Consider the following 13338-nt stretch of genomic DNA (forward strand, 5'->3'; position numbering starts at 1 on the left):
TGCGCAGAAGGGTAAGTAACAAGTTAGGGGCATTTGCCCAGCGGGACGGGTAGGCCAGGGGGGAGGATGGGCAACACACGGGAGGGGGGGGAGGGTTTTTGCGCCGACTAGGTTTCCTTCTCCTTTAAGGTATGAAGATCCAAATTACAGAAAGATTCATTATCCGGAAATCCCCAGGTTCCGATCATTCTGGATAATAGGTCCCATACGTGTACTGGGCTGATTGCTACTGAAAGTGAACTGCTCTGTGTGTGTCTGCCATCTTAAAAAAAAATGGTCTGAAAACATTCTAAAAACATTGAGGCACAAAACAAAAAATCGACAGCTGGACAATCTTTGCCACTTTTTCTTGGTTGTTATTTGCCAATTTTTCCATCCCATAGCCTGTATGGTGACCAATGGTCTCAAACCATGGCTCAACTGAGCTGTTACAATTAGAAATGATTAAGAACATATACGTTTCAGGCAGGTTTGAAAATTAGGCAAGTATGGGTCTTCTTAGGCCTTCTTTGTGATATGACTGTTGGCCCAATCAGCCCAATTTTGCATCTAAGAAAACAATCACAACAAAAGTTGAAGAACTAAATATTGAACAGCTTCAGTTTCCCTATTTAGCACTAATTGCTTATTTGAATGATGCCCTCTGCCCCCCCGTACATTTTTGTTGCCCAAAGTGTGTCATCACTTCTTAGCTTTATATAAAGCTGGTTAATAAGGAGAGCCAGTGGGCACCTTTAAAAGAAGTGATTAGCTTCTTTATTTAGACAACTAAAACTGGAAGGTGTGACTATTCCTTTAATAATAGTCCAAGTTACAAGTATTTACACTAACAGTAGGAATTTTTTTTTTCAAAAGCCAGGTAACCAGCATGGTAGGTATAGTATAGTAATTTCTCACTATAGAAGAAAACCAGACCACAATGCATCAAGACAACAATGCAAAACCACTGTGACACCTAGATCGTAGACATTGACCAGTTTATTAGAACTGTGGAATACAGGGTTATTAGCCTTATCTTAAAGAATTGACTCATAGGTGATTGCTTGAAAGGTTCCTAATGTGATATTAACTATGGCTTTTCAAAATCACTTTAGAGATATATACTGATTTGATTTTTCTTATGTAGCTCTGGGGACTTTAGATCTGTAGATAGGCATGAAATAATATGTCTTTTTATTATTGTATCCTCAGAATTGCTTTCAACTCCATTAAAAATAGCTTTAGGATATTATCAGTATGGGCACTCAAAAAGTGAACAGATGTCTAACAGAACAGAACACTACTTCCTGCTTTTCAGCTCTCTCACCCTGCAATTGATCCTCAGCAATAAGCACAGATTCTAAAGCAAATGGTTATGACCCATGTGGTTCCCCCTCAAGTCACTGATTGGTTACTGCCTGGTAACCAATCACTGGAAACCAAGAGAGCTGTAAAGCAGGAAGTAGTGATCTGGCTATTATGTTAAGACATCCTGTCACTCCAGCCTTTATACATTACATTTATGCCTAACTAACTATTACTGAAAAGATTTTTTTATTTTGCACAGCCTATCTATTTACCCAGTTTTTATTATTATACTGAACAATTCCTTTAAGTAGGAAAGAGACATCTGCTATTGACTTCTGCATGATTTCGACAGGCTTTAGTTGGAGTATTTTCGAATTCTAATTTTTAGCAGCTTCAGAGTATAATATATCTCGAAATATTAAAGTTTTTTTCCTCTAAAAATTCAAGTATTTCCCCTTTTTTCATGTATGGAATGTTAACACTTAAACTAATATACATATTAATAAATAAGATTCAGTGTATTTCAAACAGAGTCTTATTAAATGTATCACTTGGGGGCATTTATTTCCAATTACTTAAATCTAAGCTTGTCATCTTATAAATAAGGATGAGAGAAAATAGTAGCAGGAAGGAAGCTTCATGAAATGCAATATGCACAGGAGCAGCTGTTTCAGTGTCAATTACAGAAACGTGGAACTCAAAAGCTTTCTTTTCTTGGTTTGCCAGCTATACTGAGTTTCAGGCATGGCATAATCACAGCTAAGCATAGGGACTGCCTGACTAGTAATCAGCAAACCACGATCACTTTGTTATTGTAAATCATTGTATATCAGATTTTCACACATTCACTTTAAAGTCATATCAACATAAAATATTTCTTATCAATGACACTTTTTCTTAAAAAAATCCAGGTTCTTCAGTTAATGCACCTGCCTAGGACACATTCTTCTAAGCAGGGTGTCACCATCTTTTTCCACTTTCTCGGCATACCCTTTAGTGCCCTGAGCAAGGACATGCACAGTAATGAATGTCTGTGTCAATTTCTGTTCTGTGCATGTACCCAGCTTCATTAAGTACAGGGGATGTCTGGAAGCAGCAATAAAGATAGCGCTTAGAGGACACTACCTCTGGATGGTGGAGTGCTAGCTCAGACTAGCAGATTAAAGGTTATAGTCTCTGGGGGTGGTTTTACAGACTGGCACCTCCCAGTATGGTTACCACCTTACCTCCCTACGAATTCCGGGTGGGGAGGCCGTGACATAGCAGGAGGTGGGGCCGTGACATAGGGGCGGGATGTAATGACAGAGACGAGGCTATGATGCAGCGATTGGTGATTGGCTGATGGCCGTGTCATTCACAGGGAATCCTACCCGGTTTTCCTAATTTGAAAAACTGGGCAGGCAGTTTTGATCTGATCAGCCCTTCAAAAAACTGGGCTGTCCAGGTCAAAACCGGACAGGTGGCAACCCTATCTCCCAGTGATTTTAACTTTGCTTCTCCTCAAAGGAAATTGGGTCCTCATAATGACATGGGTGTCATGTCAGTATATTTTTAATTGAATATTTCAATCTATAAAAAGATCCAAAGTCTGTGTTCCATGTAGCTTTTTTTGATAGTTCAGGAACTATATGAGAGCAGCACGGCCGTATTGTCTGTCACCTTCTTGTTAGCTAAATGGGGCCTGCAAAGATTGTGACTGTAAAGGGAGTAAGAATACAAATGCTATTAATTTCACGCATTCACTCTTGGTATTTATAAACAAAAGAACAACGTGCTTCTGTGCATAAATAGACCAGTTGTTCATTTCATCCTGCTGATTCTGCTTAACTGGTGTCTTGGTGGCTACAGATTAATTCCCAGCAGGTGCTGAAAACAGTCAAACCCTACATATATAGTTGTTCCCCATAATTGACACACTCCAGGACTTCATAATGTAGTCAAGCACAGAAAGAACAGGAACGTTTGAGTCCAGTCTGGGACCTTGGCAAAAAACCAAGAGTGTTCTTTATGTGTTTTTTGGGTATTTGAATGGGACTTGTGAATTCAGCTAAAGATGACGTCACACAGTATTTTTTGGCGCCATCTTTTGGATTTAAATGTAGGGGAGGTTTTGTTTTTTCTGTCTTGAGAAAGGTCCCAGACAGGACCGAAACGTTGACAATGAAATCTTTTTTTCCCCAAATGAAGCCGTATCTAATTAAAATCCCTTAAAATGCAGTCCATTTAAAGCGCAACTCATTCAGCATCGGGGATAGCATTCTGTGGTGTTTTGGGCAGCTCCAGTGCTCTTTCTCAAGCTGTTGTTCCCCTCTGGTTACATATAAAAAATGTGTAGCTTCTCTCCATGGTCAGGGGATGTAGAGTGTTTACTAACATTGAAGATAAATATCTGGAGAGATTTCTGGAGATGTTGCTCATGGCAACCAATCAGCAATTAGATTTAACAGCCATCTATAAGTTAGAAAACAAAAGCAAAGATGTGATTTGTTTCTATAGGCAACATCTCCAGAAATCTCTCCAGATATTTATATCCAATGCTAGTAAACATGCCCCTTAAGAATGAATATTTACAGTATGCACATTGAATAGTTAGTGTTATGTTCAGAGCTGTCAACTTTCTAGGGTGGGCGGCCGGATTAATTGCCGAAAAATTTCCGTGGGCTATGATGGAGTAAGTGACATCAGCGGAAGGGATGTCATGCGCATGCACACAACCTCTCCTGAAGCCATGCTGCGCATGCACACATCACACTGCCTGACGTCACTGAAATGTTCTGCGCATGCACACATTGGATTTGATATATTTTTACCTGAATAGAACTCCTTTGCAATTTTGATGTATTGTAATTGGTTGAAGCCAGGGCCGGAACTAGGGGTAGGCAGAGTAGGCACATGCCTAGTGCGCAAAGCTAGGGGGCGCCAGGCACGTACCTGCCGTCTACCGCTAGTACAGTCCCCTCTTTCCTTGCCAGTTCGCACTTCCGTGCGCTTGTTGAAGCGTGTGAGTGTAAATTCACACATGCGCACGTGCGTCACTTTGCGCATGCACACTAGCGTTGATTCGTGCATGCGCACTCCCAGCTGGCGCCGTGACCAGCCAGGTTGCCTAGGGTCCCTGGCGTGTCTGGCCCGGCTCTGGTTGAAGCATGAAGGAACAAATGTGTATCCCTGTGTTGCAGTTAACTATAGATGAGATGAGAAGTAAAAGAGGCCACACTAAGGGGGCTATTTACTAAACTCAGAATTTATCTCATATTTTATAAAAAAAAAAAACACACAACCAAACTCCCATGCCTGAGTTGACCTTATTTATTAATAAAAAAACTCAAATTAATCGGTTTGGGAAAATACCTGATAAAATTGAGAGAAAACCTGAATCTTCTGATTTTTCTCTCTCTGATTGATCTCTAGATTTTTTAGTTTGTTGGTTTTTTTTGGATTTGTTTGGAATTTTTTTCACGGTAATTTTATTGGTAAATTAAGCGGATTCCATTTGGGCGTTTTTGTAAGAAAAAGTCGAGTTTTAGTAAATAGCTCTGAATAAACCAAAATAGGTTGTTTTTGCTTCAAATAAGGATTAATTATATCTTAGTCTGGATCTTGTACAAGGTATTGTTTTATTTTTACTGAGAAAAGGCATTTAATTTTTTTAAAATTTGGGTTATTTGAATGAAATGGAGTTTATGTGAGATGCCTTTTCCATAATTCTGAGCTTTTTGGATAACGGGTCCCATACCTATACAGATATACATCTAAAATCAAAATATATTTCTATTCAATACAGGTATCGGACCTATTATCAAGAATGCTCGGGACCTGCGTCTTTCCGAATAACGAATCTTGCCATAATTTGGATCTTTATGCTTTAAATCTACTAGAAAATCATGTAAACATTAAATTAACCCTGGCTGGTGTTTGCTTCCAATAAGGATTAATTATATGTTAGCTTGGAAAAGTACAAGGTACTGTTTTATTATACAGAAAAAGGAAATAATTTTTAAAAATTTGGATAAAATGGAGTCTATGGGAGACAGGCTTTCCGTAATCTGAGCATTCTGGATAAGGGTTACTGGATAACGGATCCCATACGTGTACTGTGCAGAGTAAGCATTTCCTTACAAATTAGGTGCCACAAATCTCTGCAGAACTGCAGACCCATTCATTGTTATATTAAAGTAACTATCCCTTTATTTCCAACTGCCTTTAGGGTCCCACTTTATAGAAACCAATAACGTAAATACTACTGCAGACACTTTTCAGAGTAGCAGTCAAAACCAGATTTGCCAGAGCCTTTTATTTATAGACAAGGTCAGGTTGTTTTCCTTGCGCTTCTTGTACCATCATGTCTCTGTGTGGACAACTGTTTCAGAGACTTCTCTTGCCATTAGATGCCTCCATGTGGTTAGTGCAGTCAAGTGCAAGTGTATCTTGGTCACTCAGATAAAAGGAAATTTACACTTTAGAAATAAGCACTGATATATCTGCTGTAGCTAAGTTACAAATCCCTTATTTCAGAATTCAATGTGAATTCACTGAGGTGTAGTTTGTGTTGTGCTGTCACCTTACCCATAGATAATAAGAGATAGGTAAATATAGATAGGTAAATTGCTACCTTCAACATAATTTATTTATACAATGCTTTACAATAATATAAATGTGAATCAAGAGAAAACATGTTTTTTTTATTTGCTTTCTAATTTTTCTGGTTCTGTCTTGTTGATTCACCATGTTGACTTCTGAACTGCTACTGAATGAAACCCTAGAGGCCAGATCACAGTTGAAATTCCAAGCCTGAGATCTGTTGACCAGAAACTGCAAAAAATAAAAAAATGAAGACTGCAGTTTGTCTTAGAATACTGCTATTTGTATCATGCTAACAGTTAATTAGAGTTTAAAGTAACCCCTTAAAATCACATTAGTTAGGACTTATCTCCCAGCAAGATGGCATCATTTAAATCAGAGTAAAAACTGGTCCTTTAGGGGGGCGTGGTCTGCATGCTGACCGGGTAAGACGCACGTTGTGTGAGCTCCGCCTGAGGGCCTACTATAATTCTTTCAATAATTTGGATTTGCCGATTATAACTATTTCCTTTGGTGCTGTGACACTGCACACATCATCCCGATCTTAATGAGAAGAAACAGGCAAACGCTCAAGTCTTATACCGTGGTTACGACGGAAGGGAATCGCATCCAAGATGGTGCCGCAGCTGCATCACATCGCGCCGAAACTTCACTCGGATCGCAGCCAAAGCTGAAAGAGATAACAGCCAAGAAGCTTGAGAGATTTGCCCGTCAGTCACCACCTCTGGAACAGCAACACGGTATGTTCCAAATTCCATATGCAATGCTCTTCCCATCGAGACTTCGATATATCAGATGGGGAAAACCCATTTCTTCAACACTCCAGAGGACACAATCGCATAGATAGAAGGAAGGCCACCTCAGCATCGGCAACAACCAGAAGCATGAGTACTTACTAAGCAGCTAATTCAAAGACAGAACCAGCAAACTTTACACTGTCAACATCGGTTATTTTTCTTTCCTTCTGGGCCTCTCATGGACGTTAATACTATACATTATATCGAGACTCTAAGCACAAGCGCCGTCCACAATCGGACAGGCTGAGTAGATACTAACCTCTTTTTCTCCATACAGGTTATGGTTACAGGCGTAAACCCACACAAAATTAAAGTTATATTGGGGATTGTGTGGGTAGGGTGGGTGTGTGAAGGGAAGTTGGAGAACCAATATGTTGTTAGTTTGAAATTTTTATTGACATGGCAGCAATATGTTAATATAACGGGTGGGGAGATCACGTGGCACATTATCACTATGTTTACAACATGTCTAGGGTTAAGGTGATATCATGGAATGTACGGGGATGGGATCAGCTATCAAGCCTATGATGGTTTTTTATTTTATTAGAAAGGAAAAACCCCAAATTATAATACTCTTAGAAACACACCTAGTGGGAAAAAACACCCTAAGTCTTAAAAAAACCATGGCTAAGTAACTCATATCACTCTACATACTCCACATATTCTAGAGGTGTATCCATATTTATCTCCAGAGCTTGCCCCTTTACTGTAAATTCAGTAGTAACTGACCACTTTGGTAGATTTGTATTTCTACATGGGCTTCTATATGGTCGTCTATATACCATAGCTGGGGTATATGTGCCGCCCCCCTTTGATATCATACTCCTGCAGGATCTCTTGCGTAAGATTCTTACCGGCACCAATACGTATAATGGATAATGGCCTTAGTGATATATGGCACGCCAGAAACCCGGAAGCCAAATAATACACCTGTTATTCCCCTGGGTATCAATGCTTATCTAGAATTGACCTGGCAATGGGAACATCTGATATGGCCAAACTAGTCACATCTGCAGAGATCCTTACAAGAGGCATATATTAATATTATGGGGCCTTACCTTTAGACCTGAGTGCCAAAATATGGCGCGTAAGTCCCTACTGGGTTAATCACACAGACTTAAAAGAGCCAATCCGAGACAGCATTTCCTCTTATCTTACTGTTAATCAGAACTCTGCATCAATAGATATGGTTTGGGATGCCCTTAAGGCTTATATTAGGGGAGAATACATTAGAAACATCAAAGCCATAAATGCAACAGTTGGTGCTGAAATAAATGCACTCATAAAAAGAGTACAAGAGTTGGAATCTGAGTATGTGGCGAATCCCATTGATCCTGCAAGACAAACTTGGTTAAATGCACAGACGGCGCTGAACCTAGCCCAGGCTGAATTAACAAAAAAACACATTCTCTACCAAAAAGCCAATATATTTGAACATGGGGATAAGAATGGGAAACTGTTATCATACTTATCTAAAAATGAGCAGGTTTCATCTACTATACCAGTTGTAAAAGTATCTCCAACAGAATACACTTCTGACCCAAAAAAGATTAATGATGCCTTCTGTGCCTTTTATGTTGAACTGTACAGCTCAAAAATTCAAAAGGGGCACCTGGAATAGATGAATACCTAAATAATACAGAGATCTCGGTATTAGAGTACCAATACTCCCAGTCACTAGCTGCAGACATAACGATAGATGAGGTAAAAGAGGTAAAAGAAGCTATCACATCTTTCCCAGTAAGCAAAACTCCAGGGCTTGATGGGATACCCATGGACTGGTATAAACTGTTTAAAGACCAAGTTGCCCCCTCCCTTACTAAAATTTTTAATGCAGTCCTTTCGGGTTCTCCCCTTCCACAATCCATGCAAACAACACTAATAGTTCTAATTTTGAAACCAGGCAAGGCTGCACATGACTGTACAGCATACAGGCCCATATCTTTAATAAATTCAGATGCGAAAATATTAGCCAAGGTATTAGCCTCCCGCCTAGCACCGATGCTGTGTAAAATAATCTCGCCTGATCAGACAGGTTTTATGCCAGGAAGGTCAACAGATGCTAATATCAGACCATTATACACCAATCTGGCCATTACTCATGATAACACGGGTGAAAGGGTAATTGCTTCACTTGATAATGAGAAAGCCTTCGACTCGGTCGAGTGGCCATACCTGTGGTCCACGACGAGAAGAGTAGGAATCCCATCAACCTATATTCAACGGGTTCAGGCCTTATATAACAACCCAGTAGCCAGAGTCAGAACAAACTACACAATTTCACAATCCTTCCCCATTCTGAGAGGTACCAGTCAGGGCTGCCCTCTGTCCCCTTTGCTTTTCTCCTTAGCCATGGAACCTATGGCCTGCCGCATTAGAACTAATCCAAGGGTGGTCGGACTGAAGCTGGGTGGAGTTACAGAAACAGTGTTCATGTACGCCGATGACACGCTGTTATATCTAGCTATATCTAGCCAGTGCAGCGCTTGGGGCTGCACTGGACATTATTAATAGTCACACAGCCTACTCTGGCTTGAGGATAAATTGGGCTAAATCCCTCCTCTTTGCCATTGACCCCAAACACCAGGACACACCTGCTTACCCCCACGGCCTATCTTGGGCAGATTCATTCAAATACCTAGGGATTTGGATCCATAGGGACCTTAAAAAATTTGTAGAACTCAACCTGTCTCTGATTTTGAAATACATTGAGTCCAAAGTTGAGGCATGGTCATCTTTGCCGTTGTCTTTATACGGCAGATTTAGCCGCTTCAAGGTGATTATTCTCCCAAAATTAACATACATATTCAGACAATCCCCTCTAACAATAAATAAGGAGGTGTTCCCTAAGCAGCCTTGAAATTTCAATGTTATGGAATAAATCTCAACCCAGAATTGCCTTGGCTACTCTCCATCTCCCTGTAAAGGGTGGGGGATTGGGGGCTCCAAACTTATTCTTATACTATCTGGAAGCCCAGTTGGTAAATGCCTGGCGCTGGGCCTCCCCCTCCCCACAAGATGCCACCACACAGTTGGAGGCACAGGTAATAGGCTCATTTGAGGGATGTTCAGATGCTCCCATTGCCAGGTCAATTCTAGATAAGCATTGATACCCAGGGGAAAAACAGGTGTATTATTTGGCTTCCGGGTTTCTGGCGTGCCATATATCCTGTATAGGGGCATTAAAGACTCCCCGCATGCCACCCCTCTCATGAAGGCAACAGCGGGGGCTTGGCAAGTGGCTCTTAATTTCTCACCCACTACCCCCACACACTGCTCTAAATTTACCCCCCTCTGGTGTAACCCTAAGTTACATCACCTTGAAAGTGTCCCAGACCCCCAGTTATGGGCAAGATATGGAATTAAATACATAGCAGATATTCTTGTTGATACTGAACTTCCAAATACTGAAGGACAAATTTGAATTACCTAATCGGATGTTATTCCAATTTTTTCAAGTTAGACATGCAATAAACTCGCAATTTTCAGGCGGACAGGTAGATACCACTCACAGAAGATTGGAGGCCTATGTACATAACCGCGAACTCCGAAAACCTCTATCATTATTTTATAACCGCTTAAGGTCAATAGGTAATTCTACTTTGACAAAAACCCAAGTAAAATGGCAGACAGATATACGCTCGCTTGACGATGAAAAGTGGAAAGATGCTTTAGAGTCCTACTCAGACGGAATGATATGTAGCAGGGATAAATTAACTCAACTTAAATACATACATAGAACTTATCTTACCCCACAAAGGTTACATAGAATGAATCCCACTCTAGCACAGGCTTGCCCTAGATGTCCTGAAATGGTGGCCAACTATTTTCACATGGTTTGGACCTGTCCTGTGATACACCATTTTGGCAGCAAGTGCTGCAGAACATTCAAGGAAAAACGGATTGGATAATTCCTATGGACCCTATCATAGCCCTATTAAACAGGGTGAAGGAAGTGTCTGTCAGAAGAGCAGAATGTACTCTTCTATCTATCTTACTAATGTATGCAAAATAAACTATAGCCCTCAAGTGGAAGGACTCCTCTGGCCCAACAGTCCCTTATTGGTTAGACCTCATCAGGAAAGCAATGCCCCTGTACAAACTGACATACATGAGAATGAACTGTCCAGAAAAATTCCACAAAATATGGGGGATTTGGTTGGACCTGGAGGAGGGCACATGAGTATGGTCCAGATTGGTGTGGTTGTATTAACAGCCTAGTAACAGTTTGGAGGTTCCTACAACCTAATACTCCCATGCACAGGTACATCCCCCTGGCAATCCTCCTTGTATAACTCCTACCGATATGATGTATGGTCAACCCCTTGACAGTAATCAAGATAACCCACACGGCTGCACCAGTATTATAATGGATAAAGATTAGCTGCTCGCAATGAATACAATACAAACTACAGATTCAATATTAAAAAATGTCAAGTTTTATTGTTGTGATTGTTATATACAGTTGATCCTGCTTATTGAATGTAAACTCAGAAAATGTATTTTAATTACATTTTACATTTATTTCTCCTTTATACTTTTCAATAAAGCAGAATTTGTTTAAAAAAAAAATGGTTGCGCTTCACATTCAGTTCAATGAAATTTGAGAGTTTAGGCATTTTGGTTACATAGTGTATAATCAATTTCATTTTATACCACGTATGTAATTGCTGTAGATAAAAAATGATCTGTCAATTCACTATAAGTTCTAATGTCTGTCTCTTCAGATAAACGTGTTGAAAAATGGCCGCTGATGCAGTCTCCTTTGCCTACACTGGCAATAAGTACAGTCTATCTCCTTGTTGTCTGGCTGGGCCCAGTGTTTATGAAGAATAGAGAACCCTTCCGGTTACGCTACCTGCTGATTGCTTACAACTTTGGGATGGTTATCCTGAATTTCTTCATATTTAAAGAGGTTAGCATTTTCAATGTATAGTTTTTGTTTCTTAAATTAAACCTGACCCACTTTTGATAACATACTGCAAGAATTGTGTCATTTTAAAATGTCTCAGGGTTATAAATATTGACAAACTGTACAGTAGGATTTGATGCAGAAAGGAAATTCCTAATTCTCCTTCAGTAAATTTGTTATTATGAAATGGCTTCCTAAATCATGGAATTATGTAACATAATGACCATATCATATAGTATATACTAGGAGTGGCACACTAGAGTAGGTAATATGTCATCCAAGTCCAATAGCAGCTACGTGTCCACAAATAAGTCATTTTCAAATGTTGGATACTTTACTTAAAAGACCAGTAGCATAATTTTTTTTTAAAATGTGTTTCTACTTAACGAAAAAAAAACACCAAGGCAGTTTTAACTTTCAATTCACAAAGTCTTTATTAAGAAATAACTTACCGATTCTCTGCTTGTGCTCCTCTTCAGAAACGGCGACAGGGCGACGATCCATCGTGCGGTGCTCGATTTATCCTCCCTTCCGATAGCCAGGGAGGAGAAATTGAGCGTCACATGATGGATCGTCGCACTGTTGCCGTTTCTGAAGAGGAGCGCAAGCAGAGAATCGGTAAGTAATTTCTTAATAAAGACTTTGCGAATTGAAAGTTAAAACTGCTTTGGTGTTTTTTTTTTTTGTTACCGGTAAGTAGAAACAAATTTTTTAAAAAATTAGTTAGTTAATGCATTGCTTTATTAAATAACCACAGTCTTAATATGGCATTACTTTAATTATTTTTTATCTTTTTTGAAGCTGTTTCTTGGTGCAAAAGCTGCTGGATATAGTTATATATGCCAAACTGTTGATTATTCAGATGATGAAAATGAAGTCAGGGTAAGTATCAATTTCTCTGTTCCTTTCTTTCAAATTTGTTCCAATAGTCTACATAGAGACATGCCCAGACTTCAATACACACCTGTGGATGAAATTCCAGCCCTTTCCCCCATTGGATATGAATAAGTTATTATAATAAATTCAAGGCCTATTGCAAATGCTGGTGATGTCAGGTGGGGGTTGTTCAGGAATACTTTCTACAGCATTCCCACCTGATATCTGCAACAAATGCCATAGGCATCCTGTAGTCTGGGTTTCTTTTTTAAATGGGAAGTGATGTCAGGGAGGGAATCAATTCTCACAAACAATGTTACACCATGCATCCAATACGAGGAATCTATACGTTTTTCTCTGTCGTCTTAGGGGGACACAGGGACCGATGGGGTTAAGCTCCACCCTCCAGGAGGCAGGACACTTGGTAACAATTAATTAAGGGGCGTGCCGTGCTTGGCTTAACCCCGCACACAGTGCTCAATACTCAGTTTTTCAAGTGTCCTGCTACCAGGAGGTTGGATTTTCCCTGTGAGGAAAGATTCTTCGGCTAGCTGAAGCTGGCACCCGGGGTGATACCAGGAACAGGGCTGCCTGTATCCTTTTGGTTAGCCCCCACCATTTCATGTTCACCGGGGTCATTACCTAGCCTGAGGGCTATACCGACCACCCAGACAGTGCCTGGCTTCCGTTCGGTTGGCAGAGGGTCTGGCCGTTGTGAACCTACCATTAGGTAAGTAAGCTGGCACCTGCCTGTAACCTTCCTGCTACGGTGGCACCAGCTGTTAACCCCCCCCCCCCTCGCCTCCCCCCCCCCCATCAATACCTCCCTCCCTTCCTCCTCTCCTGTGCTTGTGTCTCCCCCGGTACCTTCTGTGAGGGAACCGG

The 13338-nt window shown here is 40.4% G+C and overlaps 1 protein-coding gene across 1 annotated transcript in view; it reads left to right on the forward strand.

The window, feature by feature from the left end:
• The window catches only part of elovl4.S (ELOVL fatty acid elongase 4 S homeolog), a 37483-nt gene that overhangs the window by 3810 nt on the left and 20335 nt on the right, over positions 1–13338 (forward strand). The window contains exons 2-3 of the mRNA XM_018265474.2: positions 11393–11580; positions 12379–12459. Of these exons, the coding sequence (XP_018120963.1) occupies positions 11393–11580; positions 12379–12459 (269 nt within the window). The remainder of the gene's footprint in view (positions 1–11392; positions 11581–12378; positions 12460–13338) is intronic.

Source organism: Xenopus laevis, chromosome 5S (assembly GCF_017654675.1).
Source record: "Xenopus laevis strain J_2021 chromosome 5S, Xenopus_laevis_v10.1, whole genome shotgun sequence".
NCBI lineage: Eukaryota > Metazoa > Chordata > Amphibia > Anura > Pipidae > Xenopus > Xenopus laevis.